The sequence below is a fragment of the Heterodontus francisci genome, chromosome 32 (assembly GCF_036365525.1).
Source record: "Heterodontus francisci isolate sHetFra1 chromosome 32, sHetFra1.hap1, whole genome shotgun sequence".
Lineage (NCBI taxonomy): Eukaryota > Metazoa > Chordata > Chondrichthyes > Heterodontiformes > Heterodontidae > Heterodontus > Heterodontus francisci.
Window position 1 is genome coordinate 8,697,257 of NC_090402.1, and position 25,512 is coordinate 8,722,768.

The window sequence follows — 25,512 nt, forward strand, 5'->3', positions numbered from 1 at the left end:
GACCTCTTTCCATGTTAACACAATTAACAGTCATGGTAGCTTGTCCATCATTTGGTGCTGCCCAGGAAAGTAGATCAGGCTGCAATAGGGCTTAAAACAGTGTACTCTGCTTATTTACCCACATTCAAAATACTACCTCAGTAAAAATGCAAGAGTTTATCTTCCAATTGAAATTGAACTAATTCGAATTGTATATTCAGGTGGCAGCTATTACTACCAATGCCAATCAAGTGCACCACTTTTTGAAGGAATCAGGGACTCATTACCAAAAATATCTTGGGAGCTACTCCAGAGAATTAAACTACAGTTTCCAATTTCACCTGTAAATAAATTGAAACAGCAGCTTTTTTAACAAAGCAGCACTAACTGTTAGGATGGGCTCAGTCTCCTGAGCCACTGTTCTTTATTGGAAGCACCCTCATTTATTTTTTACCAACATATGTGATAGTTATGAATAGATGTGGTAAAAGGCTTACTAGTATGTTGCACTCCATCGTCTTCCTGTTCAACAGATAGCTTCCTATTCCAATTTCTGCATATTTCATCAATTAAAAGCAAAACCATAAATGAGCAGTACCTGAAGAAAGCTCAGTGAAAATAGGAATGAAAGTTATTAGTAATAAAGCTAACCCTTATGTATATTTGAACAATCAGGCATGTAACTTATTCCTTTTTTACACCGTGACTGAAACCACATAACATAATGAATGCAAACACTAAAACAGCTTGGAATATAAATGCAAATATCAGTGAATTTAAGCTGTACAGAGTTTTGCATTGTTCAGGTGTTCAGGAAGCTTTTTAATGGTGCATTTACTTCTAAATCTATGCTGTCAATGACAATACCCTAGAAATGAACGAATAGAGCAGACCAAGTTAGATTAAATAGTTTAACACCATTTAATAAACTCATTAATTCTTAATCATACATCCCAGACAGATCGTGTCTGAATGGGCTTATACTCTTGTATTAACTGTTTCAGCATGACTTCGTAGCTTTTCGATCACAAACATGCTTTTCATCAAAGTCTACAAAAGTTAGTCAAAATTTCCATGAGCAAACTCTGAAGAAATTGGAGATATGGTTAATCCTCAGAAAGTTCAAGTCTTCATTTCTTAGCCAATGAATCAGTGTACTGTGATGAGATAATGTTGGTGTAGTACTGCACCCACCTCCCTGCAACAAGAACTACTTTACATTAACTGGAACGTTTCAAACGAGCAGTTTAGACAAAATGTCTGCTCAGCATCATACCAGGTAGCAGTATTCAGAAGAAAAAAAATTGAGGTATTCTGGCTGGATTTATGTACATAAACTAACCCACAGACTAAAAATCAGTGATACATCCATTAATTACAATTCACTCAAGTGATTTGAATTTTAAAATGAAATTGAAAATACTGCAGCAGAATACAGTAATTTTCTAGAATGTGTTAATTTTGGATCTAGATTTTGACAGATTGAACAGTGATGGCAAATTGCGATTAATTATTTGGATCCTTCATAATTCATTTGCATGAAAATGCACGCAGCTAAAGCTCCAAAATTGAGTCACTGCACAAACCGTACTTGCATGCAAAGTACTCCAAAATGCTATGTTACCCACAATTAACATTCGTCAACATCTCAACAGATTGAAAAGCTTGCATGCAATCCACTAAAAGCCACAGAACTAATATCACCTTTCCCACCACTGCTCATGGGCTCTCAGCAGTTTCAGAAATAACCTCAGCTCTACTGCAGTACTAAGGAATGTGCAATGACTGAGCACGTACACTTGATAAGCAAGTAGTTTCAAGCAGCTACACATGAAAATAAACACCAATTTTACAAAAAATATCTTTTATGTATCTCATTGGATGCAAAATGCTGAGGACATGAAAAGGTGCTATATAAATGCAAGTTCTTTCTGCTGGTTTCTGAGATGAGAGCTACTATTAGCAATTTTTTGTATCTGTGGATCAATGCTCTAGCTTCTGTGGTACACCATCATAGAGACTAGGATGGTCCTTTACTTGATCTTTCACTTAAGAGAGTGTCGATGTCAGCAGCAACAGTGGTGAGGATGCTACGACTGCTTTCCACAACCTTTGGTTAGGTACAGGAAATTAAATGGACCTTGCCATGTTTTCTATTCTGATAGCTATTCATTGCCTCCTGCCTGAATATGTATATAAACACACCAAGTAAGGACAGGGCTCAGCTCTCCCCACCTCCACTCCAGCCTAAAACAGCATCCTGCCAGTACTCATTCTCTAGCCACATTTATGATGAATTTGAAGGCGGCCACATTAGGCTACAGTCACATAGGGAACTACACCCTGGTATGAATTAGCACCAAGGAGGGTAAACAAAGAAAATAAAAATCAAGTTTAATAGATTTGTTGTGCATAAGTGGTTCTACAAGTATAACTTGCTTTTGTAGACCGGATCTGTTTAGCTGCTTGTTTTGTAGAGTCTAATGAAAAGCAAATGTATGTTTTTATTCATATATCTTTCAATAAATACAAGGAACAGGGGATAGCAAACATGTACACAATGATGGGGTACGACTTTGGAATGGGGTCAATAATTAGGATAGACAAATCCTCTGTTTATTGAAACATGGCATAAAGGGTTGGCCCTCAGAGAAAGTACACCACTAATAATTTTTTATGACAAATAGTGCTGTGCTTTTACATAAAAAAGATGTGGTTCATCCAAAATGATATTTTTAAAAGATTATATAAATTATCAGGAAAAATTAAATGAAAACAATGTGACACCCAGCAAACCTACAGCCACTGCTTATCAGTAAACATCAGGAAAAGCTATGTGACATTCACAAGGTCTGTGATCAAAATGAAGCTGTTATCGACAAAGCAATAAATCAATAGTATTTAAAAATAGATCAAGGACATTTTTAACTTTTCAAAGATCACTAGTAAAGTCAGATTTGTGACAGTGTATGAAATTGAGCACCTTATGAAAAGGACACTTTTTTTAAATTGTCCTTGGGAGGTGGCTGACACCGGCAAGGCCACATTTATTACCTCTCCCCAGTTGCTCTGAGAAGGTAAGAGTGGCCCATAGCAATTGCATAACTAAATGGCTCGCTAGGCCACTGAGGGTATTAGGTTTTAAGCAAGTGTGAACTAGAACCACATTTAGGCCAGGCTGGGTATGGGTGACAAGTTCTCTTCCTGAAGGAAATTAGTGAACTGGTTGATGATAATGCGGTAGCTCTTATGGTAGTTTTTTTTTCCTGGTGCCATGATGGGATTTAGACTCCAGACTTGCAGCTTTGATAGTAGGCGCCACAGTACTGGACTGTGTTTGAACAGTGTTCAGAAACAAAACACATTCTAGAAACGAAGACTTAAAATACAAATGAAGTGCATTGTACAGATCTTTAAAATGCTAAAAATCTTAAACTATATAAATTTGAAGAGGTTGGAAGCAAAAAAAAAGGGTTTAAACATCAAAACTCTGGATTACAAAAAATACAGACTTGCATTTGTATAGCATCTTTCACAACCTCAAAGCACTTTTGAAATGTAGTCACTGTTGTAATGAAGAAATATTAACTCTGCTCAAAGAAATTGATATATGCAACAGACTCCCAGCAAAAGCAACAAAGTTCCAAGAATAGATATTAACGAAGATTAACTACTCCACAGTGCCCTGCCCTGCTGGAGCCAGAGACACATTAAGATGGGTGGTTGTTGGTCAGCACAGACTAGGTGGGCCGAAGGGCCTGTTTCAGTGCTGTATCTCTCTATGACTCTATGGCTATGATCGTCTACGGGAATGGAGACAGTAGGCTAGAGCTAAACAGTAAAGATTTGAGGGCGGATGAATTTTCTACAGTTTTGCCTAATTTTGCCAAGAAATACTCAAGCAGATTATTTCCTCAGGCGACTAATTAAGGGGGCAGAGTCTGTGATAGGAAAATTCATGTGATTGGGAGTAGTGCGTTTGAAGATCTGAATTTTTTTTCCCCCATATCGTTTCTTGCATCCTTATTCAGTTTCATCTACACCAATAAAAGACATTTACATACAAAGAATAACTATATTTGCAGAACAGGTTAACCACCAATACCACCTTAAAAAAAAAGAGGAAAGAGTTGGTCAATACGCTCTGATAGAATATATGGTCCAAAACTAAGAGTAATGCTATTATAACTTTTATCCCAGCTGATTTAGCAGTGAGTTTAGTGGGGCAAGACCCATTACAAAATAATAAGACAATATGACAGATCACTTCCCCAACTGTTTCACAGAATCTGCCCAGTTATGCATTAACCAATTGGATATCTTAAAAATGTAGAAAGTCCAAGATTGCCAAAACTCTTGCTTCCCCAATCTGCCCAATGATCAGTTTTGCACATTCACCACTCAACAATTTTCAGATTCTGGAGCAGTGGTTCGCAAACTGGGGTCCATGGACCCCTTGGGGTCTGCAAAATAACGTGCAAGTGCAGAGCACAGCTGCCACAAGTGCACAGGATGGGTTGGCTGTCTCACCTAGGAGGAGGACACACGGAGGAGCTCTGAGAGCAGCACGAAAGTAAAGACCTGTTTTCTTAAAAGCATTATTAATAAGTTCTTATATGCAGCAAGTTCATACTATAAAGTATTATAATTGATGGGTGGGTCCATGATGACTAATCCAATTGAAAAGCGGCCCTTCAACCAAAAGTGTTTGAGAACCACTACTCTGGAGAACTCAGACTGACAAATGGAAAGTATAGCAGAGTGAAGTAATGGATTCAACAGTAATGCAGGTAGTAACTATTATGCCATGGGTTTTATACTGAAAGCATCTATTTATTGTTCAGCAAGTTTTGTAAAACCTAAAAAAACTAATTGGAATCAGAAACCTATGATTTCCAAAATCTAGATATCAGTGTTCGAAAAATGTTGTGTTACAATGGACTGTTATGTTGTACTAGCATGCTGCGATGGGAGATGGACCACAGGTGAGCACACCTAATCCTCACCCCCACCACAAATCCCTGCCCCTACCAGCAGCAATTCCAAAGCTATTGGGATGGCCCAGATATTTTCATCTAAAGGGATGGATCAAAAAAGAATTAAAATCTCATAGGGACATCCACCCTCCTGCTCCCATCTGATTTGAGTGCAAACATTAGCAGAGGAAGCACCTGTCCACACCATCAAGCAAGAGACGGTAAACGAGAGGGACCATTAAAATAGATTTACAAAATATAGGTGAGGGAGAAGTAAAAGGGACAACAGCTCCAGATTAAAGGCACAATATAAAGGATGTAAATACAGCAGTGCAGCCCTCCAATCTCATTATACAGCAAATACAGGAAGGCAGTGCAAAGAGATATCACCAGATAACCTGGTTGTCTCACTCCATGTATGAAAGCAATGTAGACTCTTTTACAAGCCAGAGATTCTCTGGCAAAATCTGATAAATACAAGTGACTGCATTCTGAATTTCTTCGTCTCCAGATAAAAGCTCTGCTGTTCTGAGCTTGTCACTGAATTTAGTAGAGGGGGAACTGAAACACTTTACCACTCAAATGCAGCTCAGTGCAATACTGCACTATTGGAGGTGCTGTCTTTCAGATGAAAGATTAAACCACAGCTCCTTCTGGCCTCTCAGGTGGGCGTAAAAGATCCCACAACAGCATTTTGAAGAAAAGCAGGGGAGTTCTCCCTGTGCAGCGACCAATATCTATTTCTCAATCAACATAATTTCATCATCAAACTGCCGTTTGTGGGAGCTTGCTGTACACAAATTGGCTGCCGCATTTCCTTCATTACAAGAGCAACTACACTTCAAAAGTACTTGATTGGCTCTAAAGTGTTTTGGGGCGTCCTGAGGTTGTGAAAGGCACTATAACAATGCAAATCAGTCAATCTTTATTTTTACCCTGCAGAACTCTAACTGTATTCCACAATAGCATCCTTGTACATTTATTGTTCTAAGTTATACAAAAGGCAAGAAATCCCTCAGGAAACCTTTCTGCAGGGCTGAAAAGAAATCCACAGCTACAACATTACAACTTGTCAAATTTCTTTAAGAGTAATTGTTTGCTTCCAAAGGATTTGGTGTACAAGTTGAAATCATTCTGAACAGCACCACTCCTTTCATGCAGTCATGTTGAGCATTGTGCTATGTGTCAATGAAAGCCACTTCATGTACTTTTTTCCCTCATTATGAAAATTTGCTTGAAAACCACACAATGCTTTCAAATGCAAATGGTAAAATAGTCAAAAATTGGACCCAAAACCAAACTCTGGTATCCTGGGATAGTCTGGGGATATTGCAATTTGGTCCAACAAAATCCCAAAGCAACATCCCATGAAATTGCTTCAATACTGTTCATACAATTACATGTGCCATGCAATATCTCAAACAGTTTTCTTTCCATACTTTAATGGTGAAAACAGTACGAGACAGCAGTCTACAACAACCATTTTATGAAAAGCGTTTCAACGCTTTCTACTTTGAGAGTTTTATCTGTACTTTGACAGTTCACTAGTGACTTGACGACACTTTGAACAGACAGCAATTTTCTGGTTCCGCCACAGCTTTGCTTCACATCAGAAACTACATCTGCACCACATCCTTCACTACTGTCCTAACGTCATTCATCCAATGAAAATCAAAAATGCCGACACCCAATTTCTTTACTTGCTAACTCAGGGAAAAAGGATTGCATCATTTTTTGTAACCTGTTCTATTCAGTTGTCAATTAAGATATTCAGATTGCAAATCACTTGCATTTAACAGATATAGCCAGAGAATTTCTGGCTTGTAAAACAGCTACATTCCCAGATATTTATTTGGGTAGGAAACATTGACCAGGAGAGTTCCTTTCCAATATATTTCAGCAATAATCTGAGCTCTTCAAAACCTCCCATTTTCTGGGGCACAGCATAAAAATAGCTGTCCAAGGCAACTGCAAAAGTAATATTGAATAGTCCTGACTTCCCTGTAATTGCAACAGAACACACTACTGTCACATAATCTGACTTAAACTGCTAACTTACAAAAAGATAAAAATGAACCAAAGTTGGTAAAATCAGGCCGTTTTTGAATTTAAAAAAAAAATTCAAAGCAAATCCTTTTGAAGTACAGTACTTTAAGAACAAAATCTAATTCAAAAGAGCAGACTTGATCAAGTATTAACAGGTTCAAGGACAACACATGTACATAACAGATGCAGGAGATAAGCATGGATCTGCTTCAGTGAACACAACTCTCAACTTGTATAACAGACAATTGAAATGTTTGCAGCAAGAAATAACTGTGCGCTTAGTCGAGAACCTTACTCCGAGCTCCCCAACAGAAGGTAAATGTTAGAGTGATGCAGAATCATACAGATCAGGTTCCAGATTAGATTACAAGTCTGTGCCATGTTAGCTGAAGTGACAATGGTGGGTGCTAGAATTGGCTTCACCATTCCCAAAAACAGGATGGGGCAATAAATCAGCCAGGAGCAGCATGTGCATATAAATGAGGGTCAGGACTGAGCACTGCTCCATCCAGGTTCAAATAAATTAGCTAGACTGATGCGTAAAGAATGGTCATTGGAGAGTTTCCTACACCTAATAAATTGTACTATGCATTGCTAAAAAAAAAAATACCTTCTTGAGAAACAAAGAAGGGGGTAAAGAGTTTATATCCAGCCAAGCCAAAACTAAATACAACGAAAACCACAGCTTTGGAGATGGTCCCAATCAGCTTTATGTCACCTGCCAGTTGACACTAATGACAATGCCACTTTTAAGACAGCAATTTGTAAACAAAAACCTCCAGATTTCCAAAACATGGTCCAACTTACATAGAATGTAAAGCAGGCCATTTGGCCTGACTGGTCTATGCCAGTGTTTATGCTCCACAGGAGCCTTCTCCCATTCCTCACGTCTCACCTCATCAGCATAACTTCCTATTCATTTCTCCTTCATGTGTTTATCTAGATTACCCTTAAATGTATTTGTAATATTCACCTTAACCACTCCCTGTGGTAGCAAGTTCCATATTCTCACCACTCTCTGGGTGAAGAAGTTTCTCCTGAATTCCCTACTGAATTTACTAGCGACCATCTCATATTGATGGCCCCTAGTTTTGGCCTCTCCCACAAGCGGAACATCTTCTCTGCAACTATTCGATCAAACCCTTTCCTAATCTCAAAGGCCCTCAACCTTAACAGAAAGGTGACTTTCTAACCACATGTACTTCAAGACACATGCCAAGAAAACTAAGGCCACAACAGAATAATTCCTCAAATGCAACAAGTGAACTGAAAATTAAGACAAATTCTCATTCAGAACATGAATAATGGGTCCCTGGGAGTGGTCTAGATAAGCTTGTTTAAAGGTTTCAGATAACACCCTCAACACAGTCATATGAACCACCAATCACAAACAGATGATCACATTGTTGTTTGTGGGAGCTTGCTGTGCACAAATTGGCCATCCACATTATAACAGTGACTAGACTTCAAAAGTACTTCATTGGCTGTAAAAGGCTTGGGACATCTTGAGGTTGTGAAAGACATTATAGAAATGCAAATTCTCTTACTACATATGCCTAGGTGTTTTCCTACCCGGCATTACCCGAAAGTCCACTGACAGTGCACTACTCAGTCATCAACATTAACTCTTTGGCTCTCCACAGATGCTGCCTGACACAGGTATTTCCAACATTTTTCCAGTTTTTATTTCACATGAAATAGAACTTGCTATCAGTCTTAAATTTGCCTTTTACTACTTTGAGCCTGTAACCCTTATTCTACTCCTACAGTTTAACTTGAAGTAGTTTTCCAGATTTACCTTTACCATGTTATAACCGTAAATGAGACTTCCTTCCAGATACAAATGCAAACACTGGATGGTGAAAATGAAGAAAAAAAAACAGAAAATGCTGGAAATACTGACGAAAGATCACAGAACTGTTTTTCTCTCCACAGAGTCAGCCAGACCTGCTGAGTACTTCCAGGACTTTCTGTTTCATCTTCCAAATAACTCCTTTCAAGACAGAAAAGCCCACGTTTTTTCCCCATCCTTTGCTTGCTTTAACACCCTGGGACATCAACCAGTTTTGCGGCTCATCCCTGCTTAGCCTGCTTGAACGCCTTCTGTGTCTTAGTGACCAGAACTAAGTGTACCCAAGTGATCTGACCCGAGCACAGTCCAGTGTTAGCATTAAATTCTCCAGGCTCGTACTGTTTAGTTCAGCGTTCAAACTTGCTTTGCTGACTGCTACTGCACAATGAATAGTCATGCGAGCATCGAGGCCACATAAAAAATTAAATTGCAAAGAAAAACATTGACGCTTTCCTCTATGGCCACAACTCGGAATAAACCAACTCAGCAGCAGAGCCAGAGAGCAGGGTTATATACACGCAATGTCACTCAAATCCTCCACAATTTACAACCGAGGATATTGTAACAATAGTGCCCCAATTAGCCGCAAAGTGGAGGTCAAGTGGGACCCCACAATTGCCCTTTTAGATCATTTGTCAAGTTAAATACTGGTCTCCCTAAAAGAAACTGTTTTCTGGACTTGCGCTAGTTTGAAAGCAGAAAAGATTTCCCTGTTTGGGACACTCTAAGGCACAAGTTTGCTCAGCAGGCGCAGGGACAGCTTCCTCCCTGGTCTCCAGCCAGGTGATGGGGGATGGGGGATGTTACCTGGATGAGAGTTGGGTGAAATCCCCTCCATCCAAGAGGCGGATCTTGCAGAAGAGCACCCCGTTGACGAAGGGGACGGCGGCCAGCTCCTCCAGGCTGAACAATGTCTGGAACTTGAACTTCTTCTTCTTCATGATGAAAGCCATGGGCCGGCCGGGCGATCCGCGAGAATCCGCTTCGTGTTTTGTTTAGTTTGCTCCGAGTCGCGGTGCGAGGGAGGGCAGACAGAGAGAGAGAGAGAGAGAGGGGGGGGGGGGGGGGCGGGGAGATCAGCAGCCTCAAGGGGCAGGCTCGGGGCGGCTGGAAGCCGGCGCGAAGCCCGGGGCCGCCGGGTTGGCTCGGGACTCAGGCCCGGGGACACAAGGGTCGGCGCTTGGCCCACATCCGACCACCCGGGAGCAGGGCATCGGCGCGGAGCGGGGCTGGCTCCCTCCTCATCAGCCACACAGCGGCTTCCCTCCCGCTCCAGAGACCGGCTGCTGAGGGACCGGGGAGGGAATTTATTTTCTTATTAAATGTTCCCTCACAGAGGCGCCGCCGCCTCCGGAAGTTATTTTCAATGCTTTCCCCTCCGCTTCTCCTCACACACCCGACCCGCTGCTCTTCCCCCGGCCTCCTGTCAACGACTCGGCGGCCGCGCTCCTCCTTCTTCCCGCCTCCCCGCCAGTCAGCCACTCCAATCAAAACGCACCGTCCATTGGCCGCACGGCCGGGCGCATTAACGACACCTTTAATTGGTTCCATCCAAACAATGAACGAAGGACAGTGCTGATTGGCCAGAAATCAAACTGTCCGAATCAAACCTTTTCATTGGACTGCACGCTGCACAAAGATAAAAGAGCAACGCCGATTGGCGAACATCTAAACGTCTTCAGCTACGTCGTCTTCGATTGGTTAGTTGGGGGCCGACGTCACCTGCGAACGTCTGATTGGTTGCTGATGCTCGCATCTGATTGGTTAGCTAAGATTCGTATCTGATTGGATTATTTCTTGACTTCTGTTTCATTTGTATCAATTGTTATTGGTTACTTATTGGGAGGACAGGATATCAAGGGATTTAATAGGCGTTGTTTATTTACCATTTGTGTAATGTTTACGTGCAACTGATAGGCCAGTTCTCAGCACAGCCTTTGAGGTGATTTTATTAGCATGAAGTGTACATGTTTCTGTCATCAGCACCAAAAGCCAAACCTAACACGTGGACCAAAGCAAAATACAGTGGAGGCTGGAAATACTCAGTAGGTCAGGCAGTATCTGTGGAAAGAGAAACAGAGTTAAAGTTTCAGACTTAGGAGACAAAGGTGCTCCACAGGAGCATTATAAGACAAAATATGACTCCAAGCTATATTAGCTCAGATGACCAAAAGCTTGGTCAAAGAGGTAGGTTTTAAGGAGTATATTAAAGGAGGAAAGCGAGGTAGAGAGATTTAGGGAGGGAGTTCCAGAGCTTAGGGCCCAGGCAACTGAAGACACTGCCACCAGTGATGGAGAAATTAAAATTGGCGAAGTCATGGAGGAATTTGAAAACAAGGATGAGAATTTTAAAATCAAGATGTTGCTTGGCTGGGAGTCAATGTAGGTCAGCGAGCACAGGGGTGATAGGTGAATGGGACTTGGTGCGGATTAAGACACGGGCAGCAGAGTTTTGGACCTCAGGTTTACAGAGGGTAGAATGTGGGAGACCAACTAGAAGTGCATTGGAATAGTCAAGTCTAGAGGTAATGAAGGCCTGATTGAGGGTTTTAGCAGCAGGTGAGCTGAGACGGGGCGATGTTACGGAGGTGGACATTGGCAGTCATAGTGATGGCGCAAATATAAGCTCAGAAGCTCATCTCGGGGTCAAATGTGACATCACGGTTGTGAACAGACTGTTTTAATCTCAGACTGCTGCCAGGGAGAGGGATGGAGTCGATAGCTAGGGAACAGAATTTGGAGCGGGGACCAAAAACAATGGCTTCAGTCTTCCCAATATTTAATTGGAGGAAATTTCTGTTCATTCAGTACTGGATATCAGATAAGCAGTCTGATAGTTTAACAACAGTGGAGCAATCAAGAGAGGTGGAGGTGAGGTAGAGCTGGGTGTCATCAGCGTACATGTGAAAACTAAGGCTATGCTTTCACATGATGTTTCTGAGGAGAGCATGTAGATGAGAAATAGGAGGGGGTCAAGGATAGAACCTTGGGCGATGCCAGAGGTAACTGCAGGAGCAGGAAGAGAAGCCATTGCAAGTGATTCTCTGGCTATGATTAGATGGATAAGAATGGAACCAGGTGAGAGCAGACCCACCCAGCTGGACAACAGTGGAGAGGTGTTGGAGGAGGATGATGTGGTCAACCATGTTAAAGGCTGCAGACAGGTCGAGAAGGATGAGGATGGAAAGTTTACCTTTGTCACAGTCACATAGGATGTCATTTGTGACTTTGTTAAGAGCTGTTTTGGTTCTGTGGCAGGGACAGAAACCTGATTGGGGTGGGGGGGGCGGGGGGATTCAAACATGGAGTTCCAGGAAAGATGGGAATGGATTTGGGAGGTGAAAACATGTTCCTGGACTTTACAAGGATGGTAGAATCAAGGGTTGGTTTGTTGAGGCGGGAGTGATGACGGTAAATTTAAAGGGGAGAGGGACAACACCTGGAGAGAGAGAGAGAACCGTTAACCGCTAACATTGGGACCAGGAGGGGAAGTTGAGTGGTCAGCAGTTCAGGGGGAATAAGATTGAGGGAGCAGGAGGTGGGTCTCATGGACAAGATGAGCTCGGAGAGGGCATGAGGGTAGATAGGAGAGAAACTAGGTAAAGATGTGAGTTCAAGGCTAGGGCAGCGGGGAGCATTAGAGGAAGTTTGGCCTGTTGGGTTACTGGAAGGGAGGGACACGGCAGAGGCAGCTGATCAGATGATCTCGATCTTAGTGACAAAGAAGTTCATGAGCTCCTTGCGCTTAGTGTTGGATGTGAGGGTGAAGGGAACAGGGAGAGGGTTTTAAGAAGATGGTTTGCAGTATAGAAAAGAAGCCGGGTGTTATCTTTGTCTTACAGGATGATCTTGGAATAGTGAGCAGCTTTAGCAAATGAGGGCAGGACCCGATAGTGGCCCAGACAGATCTGACGCCGATGGCTCAACCACTCATCTGTCATATCCTTTCAAGTCTGTGGCCCTTGGACTTAAGGGAGTGGAGATGAGGGCTGTACCAGAGGGGTTGGCCAGGGTGAGAGAGACTGATCTTTTTATTTGTGACTGGGGCATCAGAGGTGGAGGTGAGGATATAGTTGAGCAAATCAGTAGCTGCAGAAATGTCATAGCAAACAAAGGGCCAAAAGCTAGAGAGTTGGGATTTTGAAGGTATGTTTGTACTTGAGTTGGGGAATAGTTTTTCCAGGGACAGGTATAGAAGGAGATAGTGGTGGGGAATGGAAAGGGGTGTGCCTGGTGAGTGATACAGGGAACTGATCAGAGATGGCCTTATCTGTGATTGATACAATGTGACTAGCAAGACCACGTGAGATGGGTGTGGTCGTGAATATGGGGTGGGGAGTTTACACAGAGGGAGAGATTTAGGGAGGATCAGAGGCAATGACCTCAGAGGAGAGAGAACATGATGTTGAAATCGCTGAGGATGAGAAGTCGCTCAGTTCAGAGGGAGGAAAGCAGTGCAGATAACTGGGTAAGAACATTTTTATCGTACTTGGGAGGAAGGTGCAGGATGATGATTTTGAAAAAGAGGTGACAGGGTGGAACAAGGCAATATTCTCAAAGGAGGTGAAAGTGCCAGAGGAGTAGAGATCAGGCCAAGATGTGATGTGGTGATAAGTGCCACACTATCACCGCGACAGTCTTGGTGGGGCAAGTGATGGAAGACGTAGCCAGGCAGGGAGGCTTCATTAAGTGGCAAAGTGTCATCACCCCTCAGTCAGGTTTCTGTTAAGGCCATGATGTCGATGCAATCATCCACAAGAAGTTCATGGATGGCAAGGGCCTTGTTCACAAGTGAACGGATATTCTAGAGGGAGAGGGTGGAAGGGAAGATCTGTGGCAGGCAGGAGTGATTTCAATGACAAAAGGGAGATGACAACGGGACAAGCAAATGGATACATGATGGGTCTAGAGGACAGAAAATGCTGGAAATACTCAGCAGGTCAGGTAGCATCTGTGGAGAGAGAAACAGAGTTAACATTTCAGGTCAATTACCTTTCATCAAGACTGGAAAAAGTTAAGAGATGTGACAGCTTTAAAGCAGTATAGAGGCAGGGAAAGGAGGCAGGAGAGAATAGAACAAAACGGAAGCTCAGAGAAAGGGTAGAAGGCAGGAGAGATTGAATGGTCTGAAATTGTTGGATTCAATATTAATTCCGCACGTCTGTAAAGTGCCTAATTGAAAATTAGGGTGCTCTTCCTCAAGCTTACATTGAGTGTCATTAGGACAGTGTAGGAAACTGAGGACAGAGAGATCAGAGTGGGACTGGGGTGGAGAATTCCAGAATCCACAGTATTTTGCTTTTCCATCGATCTAGAGGAGCTGCAAACTGCAACAGCTGAACGATTACCAGTACTCGCTGTCCGAGAAAATGGGAGCAGCAGTTATGATGCGAAATCGCTGAACTCAATTTTGAGTCCAAAATATTGTGGAAAGATGCCTCATGGAAAGGTGAGATGCTGTTCCTCAAGCTTGTGTTGAGTTTCTTCTCCGGAACAGTGTAGGAGGCTGACAGCTGAGAGATCAGAGTGGGAACAAGGTGGAGAATTAAAATGACGGGTGACCAGAAACTCAGGGTCATGCTTGCAGACTGCAGAGAGATGTTCAGCAAAGCGGTCACCCAGTCTGTATTTGGTCTCCCCAATGTAGAGGAGACCACATTGTGAGCTGTGAATACAGTATACTAAATTGAACTGAGGGGGAGGGGAGAAGTGAAAGCAGAAGGGTGGGAAATGGGTCGGACACAGTTGAGGTACTTGTCAACCACAGTGGTTTGGGGGCTGGGTGGGGCAGCGTTAGGGGAGTTGGGGGTATAGAGATGTTTACTGTTTGTGTATTGCATGAAACTGGTGACATGTTTTAAACTAAAAATAAGTGATTGTCACAGAATCACAGAATTGTTACATTTCAGAAGGAGGCCATTCAGCCCATCGTGACTGCACTGGTTCTCCAGATGAGCATCTCACCTAGTGCCATTCCCTGCCTTCTCCCCGTAACCCTGCACATTCTTCCTTTTTATATAACTGTCTAGTTCCCTTTTGAATGCTTCAATTGAACCTGCTTCCACCACACTCTCAGGCAGCGCATTCCAGACCTTAACCATTCACTGCATGAAAATTTTTTTCCTCATGTCACTTTTGCTTCTCTTACCAAATAATTTAAATCTGTGCCCTCTCGCTCTCGACCCTTTCACGAGTGGGAACAGTTTCTCTCTATCTACTCTGTCCGGACCCCTCATGATTTTGAATACCTCTATCAAATCTCCTCTCAGCCTTCTCTTCTCCAAGGAAAATAGTCCCAACTTCTCCAATTCATCTTCATAACTGAAGTTCCTAATCCCTGGAATCATTCTCATGAATCTTTACTGCACCCTCCCTAACGTCTTCACATCCTTCCTAAAGTGCGGTGCCCAGAACTGGACGCGATACTACAGCTGTGGCTGAACTAGTGTCTTATACAAGTTCAACATAACCTACTTGCTCTTGTACTCTCTGCCCCTATTAATAAAGCCCAGGACACTGTATGCTTTATTAACCGCGCTCTCAACCTGTCCTGCCACCTTCAATGACTTATGCACATATACACCCAGGTCCCTCTGCTCCTGCACCCCCTTTAGAATTGTACCCTTTATTTTATATTGTCTATCCATCTTCTTCCTACCAAAATGAATCATTTCACATTTCTCCACATTAAACTTCATCTGCCACCTGTCTGCCCATTCCACCAACTTGTCTACGTCCTTTTGCAGTTCTACACTATCTTCCTCACAGTTCACAATGCTTCTCATTCTTAATGAGTGACTTTCTGAAAGTCTGACTGTGTGCACAGAGAATAAACACAATATTGCAAGGTGTGGGAAACAGAGATCTGGAGTGAAGTTAAGGTTCATTCAACATCAGCACAGTAAAGTAATGCGTGCACACAGTGAATGAGTTACACTCACCCAATTCTTGGGTTTGTTTTTTTAAAAACTTTTCATGGGCTGTGGGCATCGTTGGCAAGGCCAGCATTTGTTGCCCGTCCCTAATTGCCCTTGAACTGAGTGGCTGGCTAGGCCATTTAAGAGGGCAGTTAAGAGTCAGCCACATTGCTGTGGGTCTGGAGTCACATGTAGGCCAGACCAGGTGAAAGCAGCAGATTTCCTTCCCTGAAGGACATTAGTGAACCAGATGGGTTTTTACACAATTGATGATAATTTCACGGCACCATCACTGAGACCAGTTTCAATTCCAGATTTTTATTAAATTAATTGAATCTAAATTCCACCAGCTGCCGTGGTGGGATTTAAACCCACGCCCCCAGGGCATTAGCCTGGGCCTCTGGATTACTAGTGCAGTGACATTAACACTACATCACCATCTCCTCTCCCTTCAGTAATCTCCCCGGCTCATTTAAAAATAGTGACTAATCCATTGAAGCTTTGCCAAGCCACCACTGCAGATGTGAAGGCAGACAATAGGTTTTAATTGGAGTCCATGGATTTGAGCATGTCTATGAGGTCATCAGAATTCTGTATTGTATAATTTGCTGCCCTTGTTTACTCCCTTGCAGTGATTGGTATTTTCGGTAACGTCGGCACTGTTTCCCTTTGGGTGGATGAGATTGTGATTTGTAAATGGGGACAGTGGGTGCTAGGTGTATATTCATATTGTCAGGGATCGTCCACTGTAGAAGTTGGACAATCATGATCTGGATGACAAAAATCACCCGAATCTCTCCTGCATCTGAAGCAGATCTCGCTGGATGGTGATCAGGAGCAGGGATCCGAGCTTATTTGCTCTTTCAGCCCAGGCACATCTGGAACACAACGTAGCCCAGCAATAGCACCTGGGAATTTTCTTGGTTTTCTGGCTATTCCCTCACCATGCATTGGAACAGCTACAGCTTGCTTATCTGCCCATAAATGGCCAAGCATCAGGATGTGGCCGCTTGATTCAGTGGGTAGCGCTCTCGTTTCTGAGTTCAAAGGTTGTGGCTTCAAGTCCTCACACCAGAGACCTGAGCACAAATCCAGGCTGGCACATCCAGTGCCAGTACTGAGGGAGTGCCGCACTGTTGGAGGAGGTGTTTTTGCAGATGAAATACTAAATTGAGGCCTCCATCTGCCCTCTCAGGTGAAGGTAAAAGATCCCATGGCACCATTTTGAAGAGGAGCAGGGGAGTTCTCCTGGTGCCCTGTGGCCAATATTTATCCCACAGCCAACATCACTAATAACAGATTATCTGGACATGATCACATTGCTGTTTGTGGGATCTTGCTGTGTTCTTTAAAATTTATTCATGGGATGTGGGCGTCACTGGCTAGGCCAACCTTTATTGCCCATCCCTAATTGCTCTTGAGAAGGTGGTGATGAGCTGCTCAAGGGCAATTAGGGATGGGCAATAAATGCTGGCCTAGCCAGTGATGCCCACATCCCATGAATGAATAAAAAAAATTGCTGCCACATTTCCTATATTACAGCAATGACTACACTTCAAAATAACATCATTGGCTCAAAAGTATTTTGGAATGTCCTGATGTTGTGAAAGATGCTATAGAAATGCAAGCTATTTCTCTTCTATGCGTCTTTACACATATTTTAGAAATTACTCAAATTTTGCAGCACAGAAACAGCCCATTTGGTCCACCTGCTCCGTGCTGGTGTTTATGCTCAACACGAGCCTCCTTCCACCCCCTCTTCATCTCACCCGATCAGCATATCCTTCTATTCCTTTCTCCCTCATGTGTTTATCCAGCTTTCCCTTAAATGTATTGATACTATTCACCTCAATCACTCCCTGTGGTAGTGAGCTCAACATTCTCACCACTCTCTGGGCAAAGAAGTTTCTCCTGAATTCCCGATTAAATTCATTGATGACTATTTTATATTTATGGCTCCTAGATCTAGTCTCCCCCACATTTTCTCTATGTCTACTTTGTCAAACCCTTTCATTATTTTAAAGACCTCTATCAGGTTCCCCTCCCCCCTTCGCTTTTCTAGAGAAAAGAAGTAGAACCTCTCAGTCCTGGTATCATTCTTGTAAAAAAAAAAGACAATTGCACCTTCTCCAGTGCCTCTACATCCTTCTCGGAAACTTTCCCAGTACTCCCAAGTGTTAAATTATGTTTTATTTTCAAGGTTAAGACAAGCTAAGGAACTCCCCGATGACCTGGATGTACTAAATGTAGCGCATGACAGTGTCTTAAGCATAAACCTTGTGTTCGATCACTAGGTGTGTACTGAGCTAGCTGACCTCAGCCAGGCTGGTGATTGCACACTACAACTTCCACAGGCTCTTGAGGCTAGGGAGGGGATAAAGCACCCAGTTTGCCAGCTGTTGTTCACCATCTAATGATGCTGGCTAGAAAGTGGAGACATATTGGGCGAGATTTGGATCAGGCTCCGCTGTGATAGCACCCATAGTTGCATGGCTGCTCAGGTTTGAAGGAAAAGAATGAGATACTTGGGGATGGTGATAAGTCTCCATTACCCATGGAACAAGTACCCCAGCATGAGTCACTGTCTTCCGGACAGGAAGGGATAAATTAGGACTAAAAGGATCAAAAATAAAACTTGTCCCTACTTTGCGTTCCACCCAAAAATAAATGTTCCTAGCACATAAGAGAAGTAGCTCTTTAAAAGTAATCCTTAACAAATGCATATTGTGGCAATGATTACATGCTTGTACTTGATGTAAAACATTGAAGGGAGCCAGGCCTCCATCTGGTTGGTTTGCATGTTTGAGTCACATTCATGACATCGAGAGTCAAAGGAGTGCCAATTTTGGAGAAAAAAAAGCAATCCAAATCTCGCCAAAATGACTAATGTTTGCTCTGCAACTGTGCTGTCGCAGTTCATTCCCAGCAGAGTTCTGCAGAATGCAAATCGTACCAAGGCCCATTTTCACCCTGTACCTCTTTCATGGGCATAGCTAGGAGATGTCAAGGCTGCTTCTGTTTGTCCTGATTATCGTATAGAATATGCTTCCAGTGTGCTTATTTTACTGAAACGTGTATTTATAAAATAATTGAGCAATTATCATGACCTCATTTTGTAAAAAAAAAATCCTGCAGAGAGGGAAATAGCTTGGCAGACATCACATCAGGGCCCCCTAGAGGGAATAAGATGATATCATGATGTTTTACAGCTATGAAAAATACATTGCTTGGAGAGCATTTAATTTGCAAATTAAATATAAATGCAAAAAACGCAAGAGCTATCTATGGCCACAAATAGCTGTGCTTTTTAAGATGAGCCAAACTTATTGTTAAAATATTTTGGATGTGTTAGTTTACCTAAGAGAGGGAGAAGGACACACAACACATAACACATATATTTCTTTGCTCCAATAAAGATACAATTGAAAAGCAACAAGCTCCAGGTTTCAGCGCTGATTATTACAAAGGTGTTCAGCCAGTCCCACCTGGCACTCACAGCAATAGGAGTGGCTTCCTCAATTTATGGACTAATTAATTCCATAGAGAATAGATCAGCCTGACCTCCTCCTGGCCAGCATTCTTCACAAGCTTCACCGAGATCTGACAGGGCGCACAACTCCCTACAGAATCACGACCGCAAGATCAGCAGCCGTAGCTAATGCATTTGCTACTTTAAGTTAGTGGCTCCCGATCCATTTACAGTTTCACTGGAGCAGTCAAAGCCACAAGTCAACATTCCTCAATAGTCCATAAGGTCTGTGCAGAATTATCAGCAGCAAAGCTTCACACAGGAATTCCTATCGAACACGCTCTCAGATAACACCATTAGCTGCAAGATTCAGCCATTCAAAGACATATTGAACCAGGGTTGTTGAAGCATGCATCAGGTTAGGAAAAAAGCACTGTGGACTTCATTGTTGGCAGCCCAAAACGATCCCTTGTGATTTGGTGAAAGCTGTGACTCACCACTTTCATTTCCGAGTCAGTCAGTTGAAATCCAACTGCAGAAACTTCAGCCAGGCTCAGACTCCAATGCAGTATTGAGGGAGCGCTGCACTGTCAGAGGCACTGTCTTTAGTATGAGCTGTTAAACTGAGGCCCCATCTGCCCTCTCAGGTGGATGTAAAAGATCCCATGACCCTATTTCAAAGAACATAGGAGCAGGAGTAGGCCATTCAGCCCATCGAGCCTGCCCCGCCATTCAATATGATCATGGCTAATTGTCCACTTCAATACCTTTTTCCCACACTATCCCCATATCCCTTTATGTCATTGGTATTTAGAAATCTGTCAATCTCTGCTTTAAACATACTCAATGACTGAGCTTCCACAGCCCTCTGGGGTAGAGAATTCCAAAGATTCACAACCCTCTGAGTAAAGAAATTTCTCCTCATCTCTGTCCTAAGAGGCTTCCCTCTTATTATGAAATTGTATCCCCTGGTTCCAGACTCCCCAACCAGGGGAAACATCTTACCTACATCTACCCTGTCTATCCCTTTAAGTATTTTCTAGGTTTCGATGAGATCACCTGTCATTCTTTGAAACACTAGAGAATTCAGGCCCAGTTTCCCCAACAGTCCCGCCATCCCGGGAACAAGGAAGAGCAGGGGAGTTCTCCCTCGTGTCCTGGCCAATATTTATCCCTCAACCAACATCACGAAAACAGATTATATGGTCATTTTTGCTGTTTGTGGGATCTTGCTGTGGGCAAAATGGCTGCCTCGTTTCCTACATTGCAACAGTGACTACACTTCCAACATACTTCACTGGCTGTAAAGAGCTTTGGGATGATCTGAGAACCTTTTACTGTTTCCTCTGACAGCACCTTATACCTGACCTGTCTAAAACACAACAGAGGCTTAGTTTAAAAAGTAAAACTGCTTTATACAGATGGCAAATAAAAGAATTCCCATATATCCAGCCTGTGCACTGTACTGTCAGTCCCTCCTCAACCCCAACACCCCTCCCCACCCTTCCCCATTCCCCCCCCTCACCTCCCCTCCCCATGCCCCTCCCCACCTGAGTAAGCCATTCAGTTAAGGACAATTAGGGATGGACAAAACCTGCTGGGCTGGCCAGTGACGCCCTTGTCCCATGAATGAATAAAAAAGACGGGAAATAGGACTGAGATACAGATTAGCCATTATCTAATTGAATGGTGGAACAGGCTTGAGTGGCTGAATGGCCTGCTCCTGCTCCTATGCTCTTTGTCCTCACAGGCCCTTTCCCATTGATTTCTAATCCCTTCTCCATGACATCCTGAAACTACTAGTAGGTTCCTTTTTTTAGTGGAATATACTTATTTTATACACTCTCTCTTTTCAAACGGAGAACCCAGTGCTGCTCTGCAGTGCATCAGTGTCTCTATTTCCACAGCCTTACACCCCTCCCTATCTCTGTAACCTCCCCCAGCCCCTACACCCCTCCCTATCTCTGTAACCTCTCCAGCCCCTGCAACCCTCCCTTTCTGTAACCTCCCCCAGCCCCTACAACCCTCCCTATCGCTGTAACCTCCTCCAGCCCCTACACCCCTCCCTATCTCTGTAACCTCTCCAGCCCCTGCAACCCTCCCTTTCTGTAACCTCCCCCAGCCCCTACAACCCTCCCTATCTCTGTAACCTCCCCCAGCCCCTACACCCCTCCCTATCTCTGTAACCTCCTCCAGCCCCTGCAACCCTCCCTTTCTGTAACCTCCCCCAGCCCCTACAACCCTCCCTATCGCTGTAACCTCCCCCAGCCCCTACAACCCTCCCTATCTCTGTAACCTCCCCCAGCCCCTACAACCCTCCCTATCTCTGTAACCTCCTCCAGCCCCTGCAACCCTCCCTTTCTGTAACCTCTCCCAGCCCCTACAACCCTCCCTATCTCTGTAACCTCCTCCAGCCCCTACAACCCTCCCTATCGCTGTAACCTCCTCCAGCCCCTACAACCCTCCCTATCTCTGTAACCTCCTCCAGCCCCTGCAACCCTCCCTTTCTGTAACCTCCCCCAGCCCTTACAACCCTCCCTATCTCTGTAACCTCCCCCAGCCCCTACAACCCTCCCTATCTCTGTAACCTCCTCCAGCCCTACACCCCTCCCTATCTCCGTAACCTCCTGTAATCTCCTCCTGCCCCACAACCTTCCCTATCTCTGTAAGCTCCTCCAGCCCAACAACCCTCCCTATCTCTGTAACCTCTTCCAGCCCTACACCCCTCCCTATCTCTGTAACCTCCTGTAATCTCCTCCTGCCCCACAACCTTCCCTATCTCTGTAAGCTCCTCCAGCCCAACAACCCTCCCTATCTCTGTAAGCTCCTCCGGCCCAACAACCCTCCCTATCTCTGTAACCTCCTCCAGCCCTACAACTCTCCCTATCTCTGTAACTTCCTCCATCCCCTACAACCCTCCCTATCTTTATAACCTCCTCCAGCCCTACAACCCTCCCTATCCCTGTAAGCTCCTCCGGCATGCTGAGATCTTTGCATTCCTCCAATTCTGGCCTCTTGCACATCCCCGATTTCATTTGTCTCACCATTGGCGGCCGTGCCTTCTGCTGCCTGAGCCTTAAACTCTGGAATTCCCTCCCTAAACCTCTCCGCCTCTCTCTTCTCCTTTAAAACGTTCCGAAAATCCCGCTGCCTGGCCACTTCTGAGGTGTCTGTCCAAATATCACCTTATGTGACTCACTGTTTGGTAATGTTTCTATGAAACGCCTTGGGACATTTTACTATGTTAAACATTTGGGTATATAAATGCGAATTGTATTTGCTTTTCACAACCTCAGGACATCCCAAAGCGCTTTACAACCAGTGAAGTGTAGTCTGTTATACAGTAGGTGATATGGTAGCTAATGTGCACACAGCAAGCTCCCTGACATAGTGACCAGATCATCTGTTTTTATTTTTACTGATGTTGGTTGAGAGATAACTATCAGCTGGGACACTGGGGAGTCCCATCTTCAGCTTGTGTCATGAGATCTTTTACATCCACCCGAGAGGCAGCAGGCCTTGCTTTATCGCATCCAAAAGACGACAGCAACAGTGCAAGCAAGACTTGCATTTATATAGCGCCTTTCACAATCACCGGATGCCCCGAAGTGCTTTACAGCCAGTGAGGTATGCTCACTTGTAAGGTAGGACTGTGAAGCACCCTCTCACTACTGTGTCCAGAGTGTCAGCTGAGACTGATATGCTCAAGCCTCTAAAATGGGGAATTGAAAACATGACTTTCCGACTCAGAGGGAAGAGTGCTACCAGCCATGGCTGACACTATGGAAAGTAGTTGTACGTCAGTGGAGAATGTCACACTACGGTTTGGATTGGAAGGGGAGAAGCTCCTCTATTGTGGGAGGCGCAGAGGCCTGCAAAAGAGAACCGGGCAGAGTGTAAAACCGGGTGACAATGTGCTATCGCCCAAAACAAGTTTCATCCCCTGCAAATTAATTCAGGCTGATAAATTAAGAACTTCCACTTGGGAGAGATACGATGAGCTAATGTCACCAATGGGGAGCTGCAGCCAGCAGCAATGTAGAAAGAAGCAAGGAAACTGGGCTAAAAATAACCCAAGTACCAGTAACATTTATGCCCTCAGATAATGAGATTCCACCATCTAGTGGTGATCGTGAAAACTGTTCCTCTAAAGCAAAAAAACTGGACACTGCGAACGCTGGAAATCTGACATCAAAACAGAAAACAAAGGGACTCCTGACAACACAGAGGCAAGCCGACATCATCAGAGCGCTCCAAGTTGCGTACATGTGCAAACGGTCTGCTGCTCTCAGTGAGATGCTGCGCATACGCAGCCTACGTCTTTCCAGGACTAATTGGCACATGCATGGGAAGACGTCATCAGCTACTCTTCCCCGCCCCATTGGCTGCTGTCCCCCCTCGGCCACTCGCTCCAGGCCTCGACGCTTTCTCTCCCTCCCCTCTCGTCCCCACCGGTCGCTGCCCCCGCTCTCCGGCCACTCGTTCCCCCCCCCCCCCCACCACCCAGCCGCTCGCTCCCAGCTCCCCCCCCGCCCACTCCAGCCGCTAGCTCTAGGCTGCGTCGCTTTCCCTCCTCTTGGCCACTCACTCCTACGTCACTCCATCATCCCTCGCGGCCTGCCTTGCTTCTTCAGGCGGTGCGGTGAGGAACGATCGAACGTGGGAGCGAGTGGCTGAGAGGAGGGAAGTGGTGCAGCCTGGAGCTAGCTCCTGGTCGGGGGGGCGGGGTTAAGCAGGGAGCGAGAAGCTGGAGAGCAGGGTGGGGGGGGGGGGGGGTGGGAGGGGGAGAAATGTGGAGCAGGGAACAATCGGCCGAGGGGAGGGAAAGTGGGGGGAGGGAGCAGTGGCAAGATCTGGAATGAGTGTTAATGTGTGGACTGGGAGAATGGGTGACTACAAATGGAGGGGGGGGGGGGGGGACAGAAATTCACAGTTATTTCCTCCATAAACATCACAGTGTAAATGATGACTTTACCGACCATAGAAAGTTGCTTTACATTCCAAATTTCAATGGCAGTATCATACCAGAGGTCTGTCTTGTTTTTTGTGATGAATTGAGCAGCGCCATCTTTAATCCTGGCAGCTGCCTGAACGTTGCTGACAATGACGTTTCAGTGGAAGAGGCTGCATTTGCACATGTGCTAGTATAGCGCCACCTAGTGGTTATGTTGTCAGCAAACACAGGCAACAGAAAATGCTGGAAACACTCAGCAGGCCTGGCATCTGTCGAGAGAAACAGAGTTAAAGTTTCAGGTCTGTGACCTTTCATCAGAACTGCTAGTTGCTGAGTGTTTCCAGGGTTTTCCTGTTTTTATTTAAAACTTTTCTTTGCGAGTTTGGCGAATGTTTTTTGGGGATAATCAGGAACAGTTAAATACTGTTCATGCATTAAGGTGCATTTTCCTTTCTATAAAAGATCCAAAAACAGTGTGACAGAAGTTCTCCTATCCAACAGATTCAAGCCATAGAACAACAGTGTGAATGAGAGGTTATACCTATCAGGAAAGATTGAACGGGCTGGGGGTCTTTTGCGGAAGAGAGTTCCAAACTTTTACCCCCCTTTGTGTGAAGAAATGTTTCCTAATTTCACTCTTGAAAGGTCTGGCTCTAATTTTTAGACTCTGCCCCCTAGTCCTAGACTCCCCAACCAGTGGAAACAGTTTCTCCCTCTTTACCCTATCTGTTCCCCTTAATATCTTGAAAACTTAGATGAAATCACCCCTTAACCTTCTAAATTCCAGGGAAAACAACCCGTTTGTTTAATCTCTCATCATACTTTAACCCTTGGAGTCCCGGTATCATTCTGGTAAATCTACACTGCACTCCGTCCGAGGCCAGTATATCCTTCCTAAGGTGTGGTGCCCAGAACTGCTCACAGTAACTCCAGGTGTGGTCTAACCAGGGCTTTGTACAGCTGAAGCATGACTTCTACCCACTTTGTGCACTCAATAGGCACTGATACTATTTATAGTGACCACCAGCCAATGACCCTGATTGAAATGGGTATGTGTGGAGGGTCAGTACTGAGGGAGTGCTGCACTGTTGGAAAGGCAGTACTGAGGGAATGCTGCACTGTTGGAAGGGCAGTACTGAGGGAGTGCTAGACTATTGGAGGGGCAATACTGAGGCGACGTTGCACTGTTGGAGGGGCAGTACTGAGGGGACGTTGCACTGTTGGAGGGGCAGTACTGAAGGAGTGCTGCACTGTCGGCGGGTCAGTACTGAGGGAGCGCTGCACTGTCAGAGGTGCCGTCTTTTGGATGAAACATAAAT

The 25,512-nt window shown here is 44.4% G+C and overlaps 2 protein-coding genes across 3 annotated transcripts in view; both read right to left on the minus strand.

Annotated features, from left to right (window-relative positions):
* LOC137347608 (early estrogen-induced gene 1 protein-like) overlaps positions 1–10,275 on the minus strand; it is a 117,083-nt gene extending 106,808 nt beyond the window's left edge. For both annotated transcript variants that reach the window (XM_068012164.1, XM_068012163.1), the window contains exon 1: positions 9,661–10,275. In XM_068012164.1, coding sequence (XP_067868265.1) covers positions 9,661–9,806 — 146 coding nt within the window. In that variant the 5' untranslated portion in view covers positions 9,807–10,275. The remainder of the gene's footprint in view (positions 1–9,660) is intronic.
* The window catches only part of dpm2 (dolichyl-phosphate mannosyltransferase subunit 2, regulatory), a 195,590-nt gene that overhangs the window by 129,978 nt on the left and 40,100 nt on the right, over positions 1–25,512 (minus strand). The gene's annotated exons all lie outside the window — the stretch shown is intronic.